The sequence below is a fragment of the Dichotomopilus funicola genome (genome assembly GCF_033296635.1).
Source record: "Dichotomopilus funicola strain CBS 141.50 unplaced genomic scaffold C8A04scaffold_3, whole genome shotgun sequence".
In the NCBI taxonomy this organism is placed as follows: Eukaryota; Fungi; Ascomycota; class Sordariomycetes; order Sordariales; family Chaetomiaceae; genus Dichotomopilus; species Dichotomopilus funicola.
Genome location: NW_026944024.1, coordinates 239,823 through 259,116, shown reverse-complemented (window position 1 = coordinate 259,116; position 19,294 = coordinate 239,823). Strand labels below are relative to the sequence as shown.

The following is a 19,294-nucleotide window of genomic DNA, read 5'->3' as shown; positions in this document are numbered from 1 at the left end:
TGAGGTGCAAGGCAACGAACAAGCTACGCGTGTTAGCGCTTGCCTGGAGGAGCTCCAGCCTGGGCCGCATCGCAGCGGGACATCATCAGCACCTGCATTAACCCTCCACATTCCGCTGGTTTGTCGTAAACAATCCCCGACCACAACACCGAACAGTCCACCGTTCAGCCAGCGGCTCCCCTCCCCTTTTTTCCCGAATACAGACCCGCCGAACAGCGAGTTTCTCCAAGTCAGCCGCCATGTCGAGAAGATACGATTCCCGGGTAAGTCTAGGCGTTGCTGAAGCTTCAACAGCCCACCAAGTCCAAACAGCCGTCTTGCAGACCCGGTGGTAACCAACTGTGGACACGGGAGCTGACTGGTGCTCTTGTAGACGACCATCTTCTCGCCCGACGGTCGCTTGTACCAGGTGGAATATGCGTTAGAAGCCATCTCCCACGCCGGCACGGCCATCGGTATTCTAGCCAAGGATGGCATTGTCCTGGCTGCCGAGCGCAAGGTGACGTCGAAGCTTTTGGAGCAAGACACATCAGCCGAGAAGCTTTATATCCTCAATGAGTACGGCCGTCCCAAACCCCTCCCAGATTCCCGACGTCGAGAAAGAGCGGGGTAGCTGACCGCAACCCAGTAACATGATCTGTGCCGTCGCTGGCATGACGGCCGACGCCAACATCCTCATCAATTACGCTCGGCAAGCCGCACAACGGTACCTCCTGACGTACAACGAAGACATCCCCTGCGAGCAGCTGGTGCGCCGGCTCTGCGACCTCAAGCAAGGCTACACACAACACGGTGGGCTGCGGCCATTCGGCGTATCGTTCATCTACGCCGGCTGGGACCCGCAGCGCCAGTTCCAGCTGTATTTGAGCAACCCTTCGGGCAATTACGGCGGATGGAAGGCCACGAGCTCTGGCGCCAACCACGCGAGTGCGCAGAGCTTGCTTAAGCAGGACTATAAGGAGGATTGCACGTTGAAGGAGGCATGTGGCATGGCGGTCAAGGTGTTGAGCAAGACCATGGACTCGACAAAGCTGAGCAGCGAGAAGAGTGGGTTCTACACCATACACCAATTTAAAGGAACAATAACTGACATGATATATAGTCGAGTTCGCGACCGTAGGCCAGACTAAGGACGGTAAGATCTACCACAAGCTTTGGAGCGCGGAAGAAATCACGGCGTTATTGAAGGAGCACGATCTAGCCAAGGACGAAGCGGCCGAGGAGAAGTAGACGCTCGGGAAAGCATAGACAGGTGGTTGGGAATAAAAGCCCTTGCGAACAATCCATGTGCCAATAGAACTCTGATGTATGCTGACGACCAAACTCCCGTGGTACTCCCACACGTAATTCCAAAACACCGCCCCAATATGCAAACTATGTTACGCCAACGAAGCTCGGAACCTGCTACGTACACCCAGCGTGGGACCCTCAACACAAATATACAACCTACCGAATAGTAACTTAATTAATCGAGCTGCAGTACCCATCTCGTCAGCAATCGTTCACGGATTGTCACAAACATCACAAGTTCCCCAGCTCTGTAAAACTCACATTCCTTCCCCCCAACCCCTCCTCCTCGTCCCTAACCCTCCCATAACCACCAGCCGGCCCTTCAGCACCCGGCGGGCTCTGATACGGTTCCTCACACCGTCCACTCCCCAGTCTCGGCCAGTACCGCCGATAACTCCAATACCCCACCGTCCACCCCAACAACCCGCCCACGGTCACATCCCACACATCATGCCGGTAGTCCTGACACCGACTAATAGCCACCATAGTCGCGCCCAGCAACGGCGCGCCGCACACCAGCGCCCGCACAAGGTCACCGCGGATGATCTTCTCCGCGTGGGCTCCCGACACGGCGCTGCCGCTTGTATGCGCAAACACGCGCAGCTGGCCGGCAAGGAACAGGGATAAATACCCCAGCCCGGCGAAAGCGAAGGAGGAGTGGCCTGAGGGGAACGAGCGCCAACCGTCGTGCAGACGGTGGTGGCGGGTTTCGGTGCAGACGTCGATGGTTACGAGGATGTCGCGTGGGGTGTCGGGTTTGGGGAGGCAGCGGGCGAGGAGATCGGGCCGGGGGCGGCCGACGGCGTTTTTGATGATGTCGGTTAGGAGGGAGGCGAGGATCAGGGCGATGGCGAGCCCGAGGATGGTGACGTGGTGTTTGTGGCGTGGGGCGCGGGTGATGAGGTTGGTGAGGGTGGTCAGGCCGAGGGGGATGAAGAGGGCGTAGATGAAGTCGTGAACTGGAGGGGGGGTGGGTTGGTTGGTTAGTACAGTCTGTTGGTGTGGTTTGTCGGCTAAGGAGAGGGGGGAAGGCGTCTTACGGAGAGGGACACGCTCGACTTCGGCATGGGGAAAGGCGATGCGCAGGTCGCTGACGGCAAACATGCGGTGGAAAGGTTCGACGAAGAATTGGATCTGTTTGTTTGGTTCAGGTTATCAGGTATTGTGGTTTCTTTAATCTGTAGGCACACCGCGTGCCATCGCGCTCAACTCGAAGGACGAAGGAGCAAATCATGACGCACCAGGAGGTATGCCACCAGCAGTAGGACAAAGCCAATGTAATCGGAAGCGTATGTTCTCTAATAAGACCAGACCACACAACTGTCAGTCACGCAATCACCCAAAATCTTCCCCAGCTGCTCGAAAAATACGGAATCCCACCTGCCAAAACCTCGCAATCGATGCGACAATACCACCACCACCACCGCCGCCCGGACTCCCAGATCGCGGAGGAGCCATGACGCTCAGTCACCGCCGTCGAAGTCCCTTGAAAACGGTCCGGATCATGGGCTGTCGTTTCTCAGTTCCGGTATGCCCAGCCGCAGATGGCGATAATCGACTCGAGGGTCAATCAATTATCCTGTCGTCGGTTGGGTTGGGTGCTGAAACAGCTGTCGTGTGCTCACTTGTCAGCGCAGATGGGATGGATGGTTGGAAGCGAGCTGCTGGGCAAGGCTGCGATGCAAGGGGTACCGTGGCGCTGGATTGGCTTGGCAAAAGTCCGGGGGCGCGTCCAATGCCCCACTCACCATGTCCGTGACGGCATCAGGCATCTCCCAGAGGTCCAGGCTGATGGAGCAGATGTCCACGATGCCGCTCAGAATTCTACTGGATCTTATTGGCATTTTGCCGAAACTCTTTAGTTCACCGGCCGGGGATTTTTAACACGCAATTCTGGGTGTTCCAAGGACACAGCGTGCTCACGTAAAGAGTAAACGATAATTATTAATTATGTTAATTTTAAGCATTGCGTAGGTTTTATTAACAAAAAGACAAAAAGAATTAAAACTTGAATTGTACCACAGTTTTGAAAAGATGCAAACCAAGACCGAAATGGCTCGAACTAATTACACCTCAGGCCATATTTCTTACTAACCTTAACAGTTATTGTGACAGTGACTAGAGCAGCAGTCGATTTATTCTCCATCTTTGGTCATGAGTTGTGAATATTAACTTGGAATAAGTTGACTACCTGAACAAAACTAGCAGCCATGACCGTGTAATGATATGCTCGCCTCTCGAAGTGGTCAGCCAAGTTGGTGCGAGTGAGAGCTTGTGCCTGTGCAAATCCCATTGTCACAAACTTGGTGTCTTATATTTCCCATCCCCCAGTGTCGGATATTTGAGTGTTCGTTATGGCAGGGCAGTGATGATAGTTAATGTCTCGTCCATACTGTGCCCCATTTAAGTAGAGGAGAAAAGTAAACTGGTATGGCTCGTCCTCCACGTGCAAAACGATAACGGAAAAGAACGAAGATAATGCAAATAACAAATGTGCATGACATGCCGGTATGATGACCCTATGTACAGGCCAATCTTGCCCCCCCCCACCCTTAATTCCATCCAGCAAGATAAAATAGTATACGTCATGTTGTTTGCCCTCCCGTTTCCCGGCTTGCATAGACGTCCTATCGGCGGCTGTTGGTTACAAATTGCCCGTTCCCGAAACCTGACCCCCAAACGCTGACTACCTAGCGATGATAAAATAATGGCTGACGGTAGGCGAAGAAAAAAAAAGCCGAATGCATGACCGTCACAAAAGTAAGTGCCCCTTGAATCGAAGGGGGTGGAAAAATGTTTTCGCGCGTTTCGTTCTCAGTTTTCTTCCCAGTCATTTTGCTCATCGTAAACCCCTATACGCCCCGAAAAGTTTAAGGCACCGCATCAATCGCAGAAAGAAGAAAATAGACACCAGGGTCCGGTCCATGGCTTGCGGCTTAGGCCCGTTAGGATTCCTCGGCGATGAGCCGCTGAACCTCGGCTTCGTTCAAGAGCTTGCGCTTTCCAAGCTCCTCAGGGGGCTTCCCGTCGCGCACGGCGCCAAAGTCGAGAATCTAGGTGTTCTATGTTAGCCACATATTTTCGTCACAAGTCCATCCAAAGGCATTTTGAGCCTACCTCGACATAGGTGAGATTGTTACGCTGCACCGCTGCCACACAACGACGGTCGTCAAATTTGACTTGCCACACCCCTGAGAGGTCGGTCAAGAGATCCTGGACGCAATCGCCATTATCGACGTCCCACATTTTAACCGTTTTCTCGCTGCCCGATATCACTTTCCGTCCGTCGTGCTGGAAACAAGTGATGGCCCCCGTATGGGCCTCCAGCATTTTCTTGCACTTGCCAGACTCTGGGTCCCAAATCCGTAGGGTGCTATCCGCCGCTGCCGAAACCAGCTGGTCGTCCCGGAGATCCAGGAGGCCGACTAGCATGCTGTGGCCCTCGAGCGTGTAGAGGCAGTCGCCCGTGGTCAAATCCCAAATCTTGACAAGCGAATCCATCGAGCCCGAGATGCATTGGTTGCGCTTGTGGTCGAGAACGACGGCGTACACCTTTTGAACGTGGCCGTTGAGGACGTGGAGCTGCTCACCAGTGCTGATGCGCCAAACGCGCACCGTGCTGTCGTAGCTGCCGGACACCAGCGTGTCGGCGTGCGCCGAGATCGCGCGGACCGAGTGGGCGTGCCCAGCAAGAATGCGAATGAAGTAAGGGCATTGGTCATCATTAGCCGGAGGGCCGGTCTGGATGTACCGACGCGAGCCGGCCTCCGGTAGTCGCCAAACCCGGAGCTGACTGTCGCGAGAACCCGTGATGATCAGCGGCTTAGGTGGCATTAAGACCGGCTTGTTATCCACAACCTTGCCAGTATCAGTGGGCATAACAATCTGCAGACACCGCACAGTACTGGTGTGCCCATAAAATGTCTGAGTGCAAATACCCTTCTGGATATCCCAGACACGCACCGAACGGTCCGTGCTGCCGGACACCAATGTGTTACCCTCATACTGAAGAGCCCATACACCCCCCTCGTGGCCTTCAAGCTTCGTGCGGAGCTTGCCGGTCTTGGTATCGTAGACGTGGATCAGGGTGTCGTCGCTGCCCGTGATGATCTTGTCGTCGTCGAATTGGAGACAGGTGATAACGTGGCGCGGATGCGCGGCAAAGGCAACGTGACCGGGCTTGACCTTGCCGCTCATCCAGCTCTTGCGGAACATGTAGTGTCTGCGGTACAAGGATTTGAAGAGATGGAGGTTACGTAGACTCGGCAGCCCGATCTGCGGATCCGGAACTGCGACGGCCGCCGCGTTGGCGGCCGAAATGGGGCCTTCGGATTTGTGCGTCTTGGCAGGAGGGTGGTTCCGATCGGCCCTGGCCTCTTGGGCGCTAGCCCGGCGCTTGGCCCGTTCGGCGTTGATCTGTGGAAGTCCCCGTTTCCGCTTCGAGCTCCTCGTCCTCGGCGGACACTCGGGTTGTTCCGCCTTGACGGCTGACCGGATCAGCTCCGTTTCACTAGACGTAAGCCGGCTCTGGTTGCTCAGGTCGAGCTCACAGCCCTCAAATCCAACAGGGTCCTGCCAGCCCCAGCCTTCGTTGATGGCTTTCTGGAGCTCGCCTACCGGCAAATGGAACCCATCCCGGTCAAAGAGCTCTTTCCAGCCCGTCTCGTTTCCATCGACGATGTGCCTCCAGCGCTTGGAAACTTGCGCCGCGCGACAGAGATCCCGATGGTCCAAGTATGACAAAACATGGAGACTGAGTTCGATGGGCAATTGTTGGAAGAAATCGCACTTGAGTGCCGGGTTGACCACATCTGCAACCATGTGAAGCGTCTTTCGCGGACACCTCCGAAGCAACTGGTACATCATCCAACTCTTAAACTCATTGGACATAGCATCAAAGCTGTCAAGCATTGCAGCTGGATCGATGGATGGACCGCGGCCGGATTTGGATCGAACGAGTGAGTTGCTGTAACGAAAGGGGGACAACTCCATCCGGCCTGGTATCTCCGTGTCATCTGTCATTTGGCTCTCGTCCATCCATTGATGTCTATCCGAGCGCGTAAGTTGAGTCGAGAAGGAAGGAACATCGGCTTCCTCGCTGTCGTCGTCGGCTTGGCTTGGTTGAAGCTGGGTGGCTGCTAATGTGGGGGACAGTCTGGGACTAGGCAGGCTGGCATCCTGTGCAGCCACCGTGGTAAGGCTTCTCCTGGGTGCAACGTCAGTTGTGGCTTGTAAGAGATTGTCGTCGGTATCGTCGAAGGATGGCAGCTCGGGGTCGGTTATGGGGGGCGTGGCGACATCGCTGAATGTTTGGGATTCCATCTCGGGTGGACTGTCCGCTTCGTAAACAGACGTCGACTGGCTGGCCCCTGAATCCGCCACATCGGCCAAAAGAGGCCGCAAACGCGAGCCTCGCTCCTGACGACTGGAAGAAAGCTCCGAGGTATTCGGGCTAGCGAGGTATCCAGAGGAACGACGCAGTACCCTAGCCGGGTCCCTACTCTGGGCTCGTGTTATAGCATGACGTAGTTTCTCGGCACCTGCTAAGGATACACCGGCAGATTTTGTCGCTGGCCGGGAGGCTCTCGGAGGCATCGGAGTGTAACTCGGGGACCCGGCCCGGGTGGTGGATCTTCGGGACCGTCGTTGGTAGAGGTCGGCTTTCTCATTTGGACGGTGGGATGTTGTCGATGTGGGGCTCTCCACGCCGGGTTCGCGCTTGATTTCGCTCGAAAAGTCGATACTCTGAGCCCGGTGAGCCTTGACACGATACCACGGTCAGGTTGGGAACGCATGATGGTGGTGGAAACGTTACGGACGACTTACCTGTGCATCTGTGTCCTCCTCTTCCCACGCCTCAGTTTCATAATCATCCACATCAAACGCTACTTTCCGTAACTCTGGCGGCGTCGGCTTTGCTGCGAGAGGATATTCTTTGGAATCGAGCGAGTGCACCTCCCGGGGTTCGCGGAGAAAGAGAGGTGGATAGGATCGCTTTGTGGTGGTTGTGGTTGTCACAGTCTTCGTCTCAATACACTCGTCGGCAAACTGCATCATACGGTGGCGTGTTACCGTGGCATCATCCTCTTGCCATGTCATCGAGACCTTTTGGCTCGATCGCGGACGGCGGGCGTCCATGATGGTCTGTGTGGGAAGATTGGAGAAGGAAGGTCGAGGCAACGTCGAGGGATTCGGTTCAAAGAAAAACGAGTCCCGAGGTTGTGGCGGTTCGGCCGTAGAATAAAAGTTGTGTTAGGCGTGCTAGGTGTCGTCGTGTCCGTGAGACAGAAATGGAAACTCGGTCAAACGCGCACCGGCTGAGGGAACCGTCGGCGTCCCAACGCGCGTGACACCCGAAAGAATCCCCCACCGGTTTCCAGAATATCAGCTGGTTCAGAGTTTCAGGGTCATTATTGTTGTCCAGCCCGTCTATGAACAAAGGGGCCGTAGCTGGATTAGAAAGGGGATGGGTGAAGTTGTCGCTGGCAGAAGAGGGATCGATGGCGAAAAACAAAGGGTTTGCCGACAGGGAACCGAAGTCCGAGCGATCGAAAACAACCCACGCCGGAAATATTGCCAAGGGTCGAGGGCCACCTACTCGCGTCGCGTTGCCGGCCGCATCAAAATCGATCACGCGGTATTGGGATGTGGAAGTGAAGAGAAGTGGCGGGCAAAGAAAGTCGGTTTGAGCCGTTGGCTTTGGCTGGTTCCTGCCGCTGCTGAGGTAAGGTGATGGCGGTGGTTCCCAGGAGTCAGCGTGGAGAGGCGAGACCCGACTTGGCACACAGGCTTCGCTTGATTTTCAGCGCCTGTGCCACGGACCCCTCTGCACCTGGACAGAAAACTGCGGAGCCGCGAACAATGCTCAGCGAGGCCAGCCGATGGAATCTTTGTTAGAACAATGCCCCTCACTCGGAAAAGAGGCACGGTTGCAAAATACTCGTCTGATCTTTCAGTGATCTATTCAGCTGGGATCTTGTTTTCTTGCAGCAAGGTCATTTGACATATTCAGCCAGCGCATGCCGGGAAAAACTACGTGGTGGCCTCGAGCGGTAATGATTGGGCCCGGCGTGATTTTTCTGTTCACGATTGCCGTATTCGGCCAAGCTCCGACCTGCCGAATGGGCGGAACCTATGGCCACATACCACCAGCCACCAACAGCAGGAGAGATCTTGAGCGGGCTGTTACAGAAAACGCGCTCCGCCCCCAAAACTTGAACCTTCGTCAAGGCTGAGTTTCAGTCTCCGGGCGTCTCCCCGAGGCCCATCGTTGGCCACAGCATGGAAGGCTGAGGATAAACACATTTACCAAAACCTACCACAGCCTCCGGCAAGACCGATTGCCTTGTAGTGTACGAAGTGTTGCATGCTCTCTGCCGCTCGCGCGGAGGGGTTTTCCTGCGCTCCGACATCTGGCAAAGGCGGGGGAGCCGATCCAGGCTTGTCAGGCAAAGCAGAGGCACACCGGGGTATTTATCACCAACAAAATTACCTGCCAAGCTCCTTTGGTCCACCGACAGATCCCTGCGAGGAGGCACGACGTGGATGCCGGGCCTTGTTTCGTGCTGGAAAGCCGCAAACGCCAACCGATCGTACCCGCGGCAAGCGCCCTGGAGAATTTCAGAGCTCCGTGAATTTTTCCCTACCGCCAACGCTTGCGCGGAACAAATTTTCCGCCCTGAACACAGCCTGGTGACACACGACTTGCGATCCAATGGTGTCTCCGAACGCCGAGGAGAACGCGGCGGCAGCGAACGCGGGGCGGCCGGATATCCTAAACCGGTTAGGGCGGTGTCACCTTACAAACATGGGGCGAGCGACTGCAGTTGGGTCTTGCAGTGTCTCACGTGTCAAGATATCACTAACAACTGCCAACGTGTTGGTGGAAGGCGTTCTTCGCGCAAGGGAGAGATCGGTGTAGCTACCAAGGCGTCTCACATATATCTTCCCGTCTCTTGAAGGTTCCTGTCTCTTGCAATCGGCAAGTCCGTGAAACCTTTGGGTAGCAGGGACCTTGCTAGACAGTGGCCGAGACCCCGTCACATCGACGACGCGATACTGGGGAGTGGGATGCGCTACAAACGTCATGCACTTGGTCTGACCACATACCCCTGAAGGCCGTTTCTATTCCGAGCTGCTGCTAGGCATTACAACCGGACGATACAGAACGTGTACTAGTGTTAGGCGTGGCACAGATGAGGCTAGAGTCGTCTCCCTACGGTGTTGTCCGAGACTCCTAGGGCTGGAGAGGGGATGCAAAGTATGTCTGCTTGATAACTACAAGACCTGCGTGTGATCTGGTTCTTGTATGTCGAATGTGTACCACAGACCACAACGGACTCTGAACCAATACGGCACTGATTATTGGACAGGGTGTCGGCGGCCACCGTTGTTCAGTCAGCAACGCCCTTGTCATGAGGGTGGATCAACGGAGCGGCCCGAAGTGCGAGGGCATCATCCTCATCTTGTTCATCTTGCCTTGGAAGATGCCGCTAGATTGCTTGCCGCAATCGGACAGCTGAGTTGCGACAAATATCGAGTGTGAAACTAGAATAGAATTCATTTGTGTGGGTAGCTACCTCGGTACTTGGAGAGTCAACATATTCTAGAAAAACACTATGTGCCGTAGTTTGGACTGCTGCTTTTGGCGGGCGGGTGGCGTTAGATTTCAGCAGTCCAAACCGCTTCAATAAGTATATGTCGGATGGGGCACATGTTCCCCTCGCTGTTACCAGTACTCGCACAGTACTGAACCCCTGGCACATGAGGGAGCGCTGCACACCTCCAATCCTCAGCAGGTTGTAGGAAGCCGAACCAACGGCGGTTCACACTTGGCGCGATGAAAGCCACGAGCCTGGCTTGAAACCTACTATGTCTGTACCCATTGGCGTTTTCATTGCCGATTGCCTTTCAACACTGTTTCGACAATCGTCTATATACACAATCAATTACAGTTTCGTTGGTAAGCTACCCGGATCAAACTTAGTATAGGCCCTGCTAACAAATGGTACAGTACTATATATAATATGACTAGCCGAACAAAAATGGACGCTGCAGCGGAACAAGTACAGGTATGGCTTACTGTACGCCTAACCCCAGCCCCGGTTCTGTTATTAGCAGTTAGGCTTTACAATATTTACCATCGTAGTAACAAGCGACGCCCACTGCCACCTGATCGTACCGATAACACAAAAGTCAACCTTGTCATTGCAAAGTAACGATGGCACAGTGCTACGGGATCTTGATGGTCCCGTCTTCCTTGGCAGAATGCTCGTCGTCAAGGGCGACTAATCATGGTGACCTGAAAAACCAGCTAGCAGATGGTGCAGATGGTAGTAGTGTATTCGGATACCCTTCCCCGTGCCTTCGGCAGCGGGGAGTGCCTCCAACTAAATACAGCATCCGCTTGGGAGGTGGGTCGCCCTTGACCGAAGTGCCGGTAGCGCTGACAAGGTTCCTGACAGGCTAAGGCTGGAGGCCAGCCCTGCCAGGAACCTTACGTTAGTGTACCCGTGTAATATATCTACTCTATAATTCCCAATTGTTCGATAAACGGAAGTACCGAAATAAGCAACGTCATTTAAGCAGTTTGTTAAGAACTCAGGCCTAGGACCATGCTTCCGCAAGGGCCTTGGCCATGAGCAGTAGTGTTGGATCGTGGCCGATGGCCTGGAGGATACGTGGCCGGGCAGTCCCTCTTCCGAGATAGCCCGCCCAGGTGGGGCGGGTCGCTTCCGGTCGGGCTCCGGCCCGGGCCCGAGCCGGGTGTGGAACCCGTTGGGCACCGGCCCTGGTTGTGCACACCAAAGGAGGGGGATCATCAGGATATAAGGAGCCCCGGTCGAGGCACTCCCTTAGATAGTTTTCTTTCTGCAAGCTTTCACAATAACACAATAGAACGCCTATCTGCATTCCGCCATAGGACCAGTTCCTCACACAGATGAAGTTTCTATAAGATAGCCGCTCTCTCCGTGACCTGCGCGGCGGACTGCTGTATTACATTCTTGTCTGGCCTAGGCTATAAAATAGGCTTTTTTGGTGTATTTGTACTAGCCGCAGTCCCGCGAAGAGAGCGCTATAAGATTTTCTCGTCCGCTCCGAGAGATTCCTTCCCCGTTCCCCGATTCTTTAGTGTCATTATCGGTCCTGCCCTGATCGTAGACAGACGTATACGATTGTGCTCGGCACGCTTGTTTGCGCCTTTGCGCGGCTGGATGCCCTGAGATTTGTGTTCCTGCAGGTGTTAGCGGAAGATGTCGTTCGGCGCTGCGAAGAATGAGTATCTTGGCCCTTTGACGCCGGTGACGGGAGCCCCCTCTGGGCGGCTGCTTGGGCTCGAGTGCAGGCCATGGCGATGAGGATGGAGGGGAGGACGACGTTTCGGATTTATCTAGTTCTATGGAGGGTCTCAAGATGCTGTGACATGCGGAAATTTAGGTGCGTGGCCAAAACGCGTCGGTTTGTTGTGCACCACAGATGGGGTTTTCTTTATGCACGCGGCCACAGTATTCGTAACTTTTGACGAATCGACTGAGTGGATACGGTAAAGTGGAAAATGTTAACAAGGCGCAACATAATCTCACGATTCTTTCCTTGAGACTGAAAAATGGCCGAACCAAACACCGGTCACATTTTCCGTTTCTGGATCGCTCAAAGACGGACCTGCGTGACCTCTATAACCTGGAGCAAATGTTCTTCCTGTGATCAATTGTGGCTTGCTGGACCGTTGATGATCATCCAACGCTTCCATGTGATCCCAAGCCGTAAGCCCACGTGGCTTGCGCAGAACCCTGCGTGCCCCACGTTTATCCAGGGAATTAGCGTCGAAGAAACGCCCTCGAGGCTACCGGTGAGCGCCCAACGGAGCAGGTGACGTATTACACAAGCACCCACATAGTGTACATAGCTGGATCCCTGCTTAGCTGCCCGGTCTGCAGGGCCAGCAACGGGCGAAGGTTTTGGGGCCTACAAAGACATTGATTTGGAGCAGAGTGGTGACCTGATGGAGCCCAGAGTCACCCCCTTTAAATAAATGGCCGCGGGTGCATGCATGCCAAGCTAGCGATAACCGATATTATGGTATTAACCGCGGTGGAGGTGGAGCAGTACAGCAATGAGGATCTTGGCAAACAGTGTGCGAATGGCTTGGCTTGCATTTGACGGGGTTATTGATTAGGCACAGAGGACTTTAATTTTGGTGGGATTCGCTAAGAAATTGAAGTCTCTGCGCCATTGAGTCTCTGCCCCATTGATCCGATTCACGTTCCGATTCACGTTCCGATTCACGTTCCGATTCAACGTCTTTCAACGTCTCTGATCCGATTCAACGTCCCCGACTACCCGCCAAGGCGGGTAGTAGGCGGCAGCTCCGGGAGGCACCGCCCGTTTCAGGCTTCCAGGCTTGTCCTTCCCCGTTTCCCTAACCCCCCGCAACCTCAGCGCCATTTGTGTCCCTGTGGTTCCATCGATGTTACCTCACTGATGACTTCTTGATCCTCCTGACTTGGCTCAATTGCCTCATGATCCCGGAAGGTCCCTGCTTCTATTACTTCAGTCCGCCCCATACCGATCTCCTCGATCACTTCCTCTAGGATTTCATCTTTCTTCATCCTCGCAACCCTTCTCCATGAAACGCGATCGGGCGCTTGCTCCACTGTTTGCCGTTGTTCCCACATGTCCCGCTCACGGCACGCCGTAGCGTTTGGGCGTTCTCCATCGTCGACCGAAGAATTCCTACCTGGACCCGAAGAGTCTTCTCCTTCTTCACCACCACACCAGGCGCGTCATGCCATGGCGTCGACCCGCGCTCGGGTGTCCGTGTGCGCCATGCTGGCCATGGCGCTCGACGGCCTCGGCGTTGCCATGACCAAGGCCTCGCAGACCTTTCTCATTGAGCAGGCCCTCTGTCGCGCCTTCTACACTGCGCACGACCCCAAAATCGTCGGCCCCGATGGCGACGTCCCGGAGGCCATGTGCAAAACGGAGCCGCTGCAGTCGCAGGTCGCCTTCCTCTCCGCCTTGCTCGACTTCTCCATCCTCATCACCTGCTTCCTTGTTGGCCCCATCTACACCCGGCTGGCCTCTGTGGTGGGCAAGAGGAATGTTCTTCTCATCAACACAACCAGTTTTGCGTTGCGCATGGCCTGGTATGCCAGTGTGTGTAAGTGGCCTGCCCCTCCTCCTTCGCCGCGTCCGCGTCGCAAGCCTGCTGACAGCCTCATCGCTTCCTAGTTTACTTCCACAACACTATCCAGAATGTCCGCTGGGTGCTTCTCTCCGGCTTCTTTGACTTGTTCGGTGGCGGCGTGCCGATGCGCGAGATCCTCCTCTACCTCTACGTCGGCGAAAGCGCCCGCGAGGATGGCATGTGAGTACACATCATTCTGTCCCCCGCTCGTGCTGACCAAAGGTTCAAATCTGTTAGGATGGCCACCTTCAACCTCCTCACCGCGATCCTGATCGGGACCATGTCGCTCGGTTCCTTCATCGGCGCCAGCCTCCTCGACGTCAACGCCTTCATCATCTGCGGCTTGATCGTCGCCGTCTACGTCGCGCTGATACCTCTCGTTGCCCTGTTTCCCTCCGACGACCCCGCCGCGAATCGGATCGACGACACGGATGATGGTTCGGTAGAGGAACGTAGCTCTCTGATGCCGGCCAACTCCCCGGCGACGTCGGTGCCGCCCAGTGTTTCTTCCTCCCCAGTAGCAGGACTGGGCAGTGGCGTCGAAGCACACAAGCCACCGGAGGAGCCAGCACCGACCGTGCTGCACGCCCTACTGCGCACCGTGACGGTCGACCTCCGCTATTCTATCGAGCTCGTCATCCAGACAGTACGCCATCCGTTCACGCGCCGGGTCATGTTGCTGTACTTTGGGTCCACGCTGGCTATGTGCATCTCCTTAGTCACGCCGCAGTGGGCGTCGGGCACCTTCCACACCGGCCTCTCCAACGTCGCCAAGGTTACGGCCATGGAGCAGATCGTTTCGGCTGTAACCCTCCTCGCTCTGCCTGTGCTGACGAAGTTTGTCCTTTACCCGCGTCTGCGCGCCAAGGAGGTCGTCGACTTTTGGGTCATCGTGGCCAGTCTGCTGGCGAGCATTGTGGGCACCCTAGTTATCGCCACGGCGCCATCACTGATAATCTATGCGGTGGGTGTCGCCATCGCCGCCACGGGCATGGGTCTGTCCGATGCCCTGCGCTCCTTCGCCACCACTGCCCTGGCCAACAAGGAGCTGGTCCAGATGTTGTACATGAGCATCCGCACCGTCCAGACGCTCGCGGCTCTTATTGGGATGCCGCTTTGGTCCGCCTTCTTCTTGTGGCTGCTGGATCATCCGGATCTCCCGCGCGGTCTTCTGTACTTGGGGAATACCTGCATGGTCTTCGTATGTCTTGTACTCGCCAGATCTATGCGGCGGTATAGGTAGCGCGGCTGCTTGTGGAGACCGGGGGTTAACTGAAGCTATGAAACGAACACTTCTTTCGTTCTCGACGTGAGAGAGATCCTACTTAGGTACCTAGACATATACCGCGAATTATGGTAAACCTAAAAACGTGGTACAGGTAAAAGGATTGACTGGTATCGTTCCACAGCTTGGTGGCGGTTAGCAAAGGACCATTGATCGCGGTCTCCATAGATAGGAGCTGAACGCCGTGTGATACCCTCCTTGCTTGCTCGTATATCTGTGCCCATGAGTGAGTCCTCTGCGCCTGTCTTCCTTTTTTTGAGTCCTCTATTTTGCTTTAGAGCGGTATCCCCGATTTATAGCAGGAGCATTCTGGCTTGGTAAGTTATTACAGGGGAAAACACCGACGCCTCTCGTCCCTAAGAACACTGCCGTCAATTCCTTCAGTCACATCATTGAGAAAATCTGCCAGGGCGACTCGCGCAGGCCTCCTGATCACGGTATCGGGAACACCTTCTTTGCTACCGGTGACACAGACGTCGCTTCGCCACGCCAAACATACGTGAGATTCATTGTTTGTTGGGGCTTGGCCTGTGGGTGGCTGGCTTATTCCACTCGGCTCGATGGTCCCGTTCGTCATATCATTCTTCTGAGGCAAACACTCGGCAGTGGGACACCAAGCTTGTCAGCCGCACGCCACCAGGTCTCATTCTCATCCCATGCACGTCATTAGTGCCAGGCTCTTCTTAGCATCTGGTGGTGTCATTTGGCCAATGGAGCTTCCTTCATTCATAGTTTCCGATCTCCATCGCCGCAAGTTTGATCATCGAGATAGGTGTCAACGGCCATCAGCAGTCACATGGCGAATCTGCATCTCCCGGCCATCTAATCGTCGGCCCAGATCATGATTACGGTTATGCTTCCTCTGTACAAAATACTGGGTTGGGGAGCCCTCTCGGGCGCTTTCATCATGGTCGTTATGAAGACAGGAGAGGACCTGTTGGAAATCCAACAGCCAGAGGTAGAGGTACTTTGCAACAAGGGTCTTAGTGTACTGCAAGTCAGGTCACTGGAACTGAGGGCTCTGCAGCGTTCGCGATGCAAATGTCTGACAGTCTGATTGATGTAAACAGAAAGGGGGCATCTGTGCCACCCCTGGAAATTCTGCATTGGGCACCAATGGTGGGCCCAGTGCCCTCATTTTTTCGTGGACCCACCGACGGCTTCAACAGACCCGCATCCACTTCACCGAGCTTCACAGACTCCACCTAACCTGGGCATTCAACGCCCCCGGCTTCTGTAGGACCTCTTCCGCTTCTGCGTAGACTGTCTCTAAATTGCAGGCCGGTGCAGGTTGGAGATATTCTATGCAATGAAACCTCAAACTTAACATTGGCCCATCCATACCCACCCGTTTCGCTCAGCCTCGGTGAGTGTAGGGAACTTTGCAGCTGCTAGCACCATGACATGAATCATCTGATTCCTCTCGGGTAAGTCCAATCGAGTATTTCTTCGAATGGACTAAGACTAGCTATCCAGCAAGTTGATCCTCAAGACGAGTGATGAACAATTATAGCTCAGCCTCCACGTCCTTTCTATTACCCGTTTCATTGCCGTACAGCACCACGGCTCAGTACTCGATACCTGCGTCACCCTGGAGCACCTTCGCGTCGACGGTTCTCTCTTCAGCTTCCGCTTTCCGCCGACCATGTGTTGCTCCGCAGCTCAAAATAGACCGATCGCCCAGCCGGCTTACTGTGTAATCTTCACGCTACAACTACATGTCTCCGTTGGAATCAAGGTCCACAAATTGCAAACCAAGACCACGTTTAATTTGAAACTACCTGGGTAGACAACAAGATCCTCGCCTGGACGAGCTCCCTCAACGGCTCAAACGATACCGGGCGCATTTTCATTAATCATCTCGTTGTGAAGTTCCGGGGAATGCGACTTGTAGACCCCCCGGTCTCGGAGAGTTAAAAGACATGCCGACGGCCGATCTGAGTACCTAAATTCAGGTAGATCTCGGGCACCCCCACCCAAATTGAGCTTCGTTATGTCGATATTATAACAGCGTACATACATGTAGGCTGCGATGGGTTTGTTGGAAAGAGTGAGTAGGTAGGTAATCACACTGCCTCAGGCCACTTTAGTAAGCCTCAGGCACCAGACCCGAATTGTGTACAGAGAAAAGGGGTGCTTCCGAATCTGCGGAAATAATCAATCAAGCAGTCAGTTGAAACCCATACAAGTTTGACCCCAATGAACCCCGTGTCCCTGCGACGTGCCAATATTCGCTAAACCCGTATAACGCCCAACAGGGTCTCTGCATATACTCCATGCAACATGCACCCGAAGCTCCGCAAGAGTGTGGAGTAACCTGCATGGCACACCCGATGCAGTCAGGTTACGTACTAGTTACTGGCTCTACATATCCTCCTACCTAGGTGGTCAGGAGCTACTGCTCCAGGCAACATCTGTCACATCTGACATGCAACCTTGCATATGATTGATATCTGAGCATCGGGGTGCACGTATCTAGATACTCTTATGATTTCTCGATATCCACATCCGGGAGCACCTGCATTCACCTTGCCTCCGATCTGCATTCGCTCCCTCACGGGTGAGGTTCAGAGTTTGCATCTGCTGTGTGTTTTCTTCAGTCTGCTCGTCTGTAGGCATCCACGTCGAGTCGGCCCCTGAGGTATATGACTTAAAGGACCCATGCAATGTGCCCATTGTAGTGCCAACCCAGAGCCCAGCCCCATGACAGCCCTGCCCATTCTGATTTAGCAAGTCTTTCCAAAACAGCCCGTCATGAAAACCAACGAGTTTGATTTCGAATGGGACCCCAAGGCCATGCCCCAGGACCCCGTGTCACTGCGAGGCAAGAGTCGCGAAAGCGGCAAGATGCTGGTGCTCGACCGGTCCACCGAGACCAGCAGGCACACCGTCTTCTCGAACATCTGTGACTTCTTCCGGCCCGGCGACCTTCTTGTTCTAAACGACAGCTACATGCTCTCCAACACGCTGAAGTTCCAGGTCAACGGCACAGACGTCCACGTGACGGTCTACGGCCACGAGCAGGACAACACCGCCATCGTCAGCATCGAGCCTGAGCCGCCTTGGATCGCACCTGGCGCTACAATGACCTCGAACGACGAGCCCGCGTTGAGCTGCCACCTCCTCGAGCGCCATAAGGGCGAAGACGGGCTCTGGCGGGCCCGGTACGAGCCCATCGAGTTGCTGATGCCAACCCTGGAGCTGCACGGCCATCGCCTCGACGAAACAGTCCCGCTGAACCCGGGCCACTGGAAGAACTCGCGCAAGGACTACCGCGCCGTCTACGCCAAAACTCCCGGCTCCCTGGAGATCCCGTCGGCCGGACTGCACTTCTCCAAGGCGATCCTGGAGCAGGCCATTGATAAGGGCGTCGAGATCGCCTACATCACGCTGCACGTAGGCGCTACCGAAACGCTGGCGGTGCGCCACATCAGCGAGGAAGAGATTGAGGACCACAAGGTGCGGTCCGAGTACTTCGAGGTCAGCGAGACGGCCGCGGCGCAGATTAGCAAGGCCCGAGCCGAAGGCCGCCGCGTCGTCGCCGTGGGCACGACCGTCATGCGCACGCTCGAGACGCTGGCGCAAGGCAAGGACAAGCGGGCGCCGCTGCCGGCGCAAAAGGCCTGGACGGGCCTGTACATTTACCCCGGCTTCGACTTCAGGGCCGTCGACGTGCTGCTCACCAATCTGCACCGCCCGCGCTCGAGCCACATTGTCTTGACGGCTGCTTTTGCCGGGAAGGACTTTGTCATGCGTTGCTATGATGAGATTGCTGAGAGGGGTGATTACGAGTTTGACATGTTCGGCGACAGTATGCTGATCGTGTAGGTAACTACCTACCTAGTTAGACAATAAAATTTGACAGTTTTGAAACGTACAGTACCTGAGGTACATTAATCACACAAACAAGTCACAGCATGGAACAAATCTGGCACAAAAACGTGACTTGTAGGTGTCACAGTTTTGAGCATGTGGGTATGTGATTGGTTGCTCGGGTTAGGGTTATTTGGATTATGTAAGCACCTATCGCTTTAAATCATGCGCTCCCGCGCATCCATGGATGTTTTTCCTTTGTTCCCTTTTACTAGAACAATAGTTGAATCAACACCAGATTTTGCATCACGCACCATTGAAATAAGCCTATTTAGGAAGGGTGAGTGAATTGCTGCGTCAGTACGGTTGTTTTGAAAAGTCCGGTTGCTGAGTTAAGTACGGTTGCGCGACTGAGCTGAGGGCCTAAAAAAACATCAACTCGAGTGATTATCATTTTAGGCATCTGAACATTGCACTAGAAGAAAGATGCGGTGGTCACGGAAGACGGGATCATCGATATCCTCTAGCACTAACCCCAGAACCTTGTAGTTGCCTCCTGCATTGTCCCACTACGGCAGTTTTGATTGTATCTGCTTGCTCGAAAGCCTAGTTCTGCCCTATCTAAATCTGGTCACACAGCTTGTTGAGGTCTGACCCTCTCTCGTGTGAACTGCACATAGCGGGTCGACAATGTTCATTCCGAGGACACTACCTACACT

General features: G+C 54.7%; 5 protein-coding genes across 5 annotated transcripts; 3 read left to right on the top strand and 2 right to left on the bottom strand.

The window, feature by feature from the left end:
• Positions 1-239: 239 nt before the first annotated feature.
• C8A04DRAFT_34066 (nucleophile aminohydrolase) lies at positions 240-1,230 on the top strand (the record flags this gene model as incomplete). The annotated part of the gene is made up of 4 exons (XM_062782702.1): positions 240-263; positions 374-558; positions 629-1,047; positions 1,103-1,230. The coding sequence occupies 4 exons, from the start codon at positions 240-242 to the stop codon at positions 1,228-1,230; spliced, it is 756 nt and encodes a 251-aa protein (XP_062640708.1).
• Positions 1,231-1,521: 291 nt separating this feature from the next.
• Positions 1,522-2,748, bottom strand: C8A04DRAFT_24578 (phosphatidic acid phosphatase type 2/haloperoxidase; the record flags this gene model as incomplete). Its single annotated transcript, XM_062779218.1, has 4 exons — positions 1,522-2,249; positions 2,331-2,424; positions 2,532-2,588; positions 2,671-2,748. The coding sequence occupies 4 exons, from the start codon at positions 2,746-2,748 to the stop codon at positions 1,522-1,524; spliced, it is 957 nt and encodes a 318-aa protein (XP_062640707.1).
• A 1,487-nt stretch (positions 2,749-4,235) lies between these two features.
• C8A04DRAFT_9153 (WD40-repeat-containing domain protein) lies at positions 4,236-7,428 on the bottom strand (the record flags this gene model as incomplete). Its single annotated transcript, XM_062785374.1, has 3 exons — positions 4,236-4,343; positions 4,408-7,050; positions 7,117-7,428. 3 exons carry the CDS (start codon positions 7,426-7,428, stop codon positions 4,236-4,238), a joined length of 3,063 nt encoding a protein of 1,020 aa, XP_062640706.1.
• Positions 7,429-12,963: 5,535 nt separating this feature from the next.
• Positions 12,964-16,024, top strand: C8A04DRAFT_34063 (uncharacterized protein; the record flags this gene model as incomplete). Its single annotated transcript, XM_062782701.1, has 4 exons — positions 12,964-13,436; positions 13,715-14,596; positions 15,147-15,237; positions 15,833-16,024. 4 exons carry the CDS (start codon positions 12,964-12,966, stop codon positions 16,022-16,024), a joined length of 1,638 nt encoding a protein of 545 aa, XP_062640705.1.
• A 1,492-nt stretch (positions 16,025-17,516) lies between these two features.
• On the top strand, positions 17,517-18,590 carry C8A04DRAFT_34062 (S-adenosylmethionine:tRNA ribosyltransferase-isomerase; the record flags this gene model as incomplete). Its single annotated transcript, XM_062782700.1, has 1 exon — positions 17,517-18,590. The coding sequence occupies one exon, from the start codon at positions 17,517-17,519 to the stop codon at positions 18,588-18,590; it is 1,074 nt and encodes a 357-aa protein (XP_062640704.1).
• Positions 18,591-19,294: the final 704 nt, after the last annotated feature.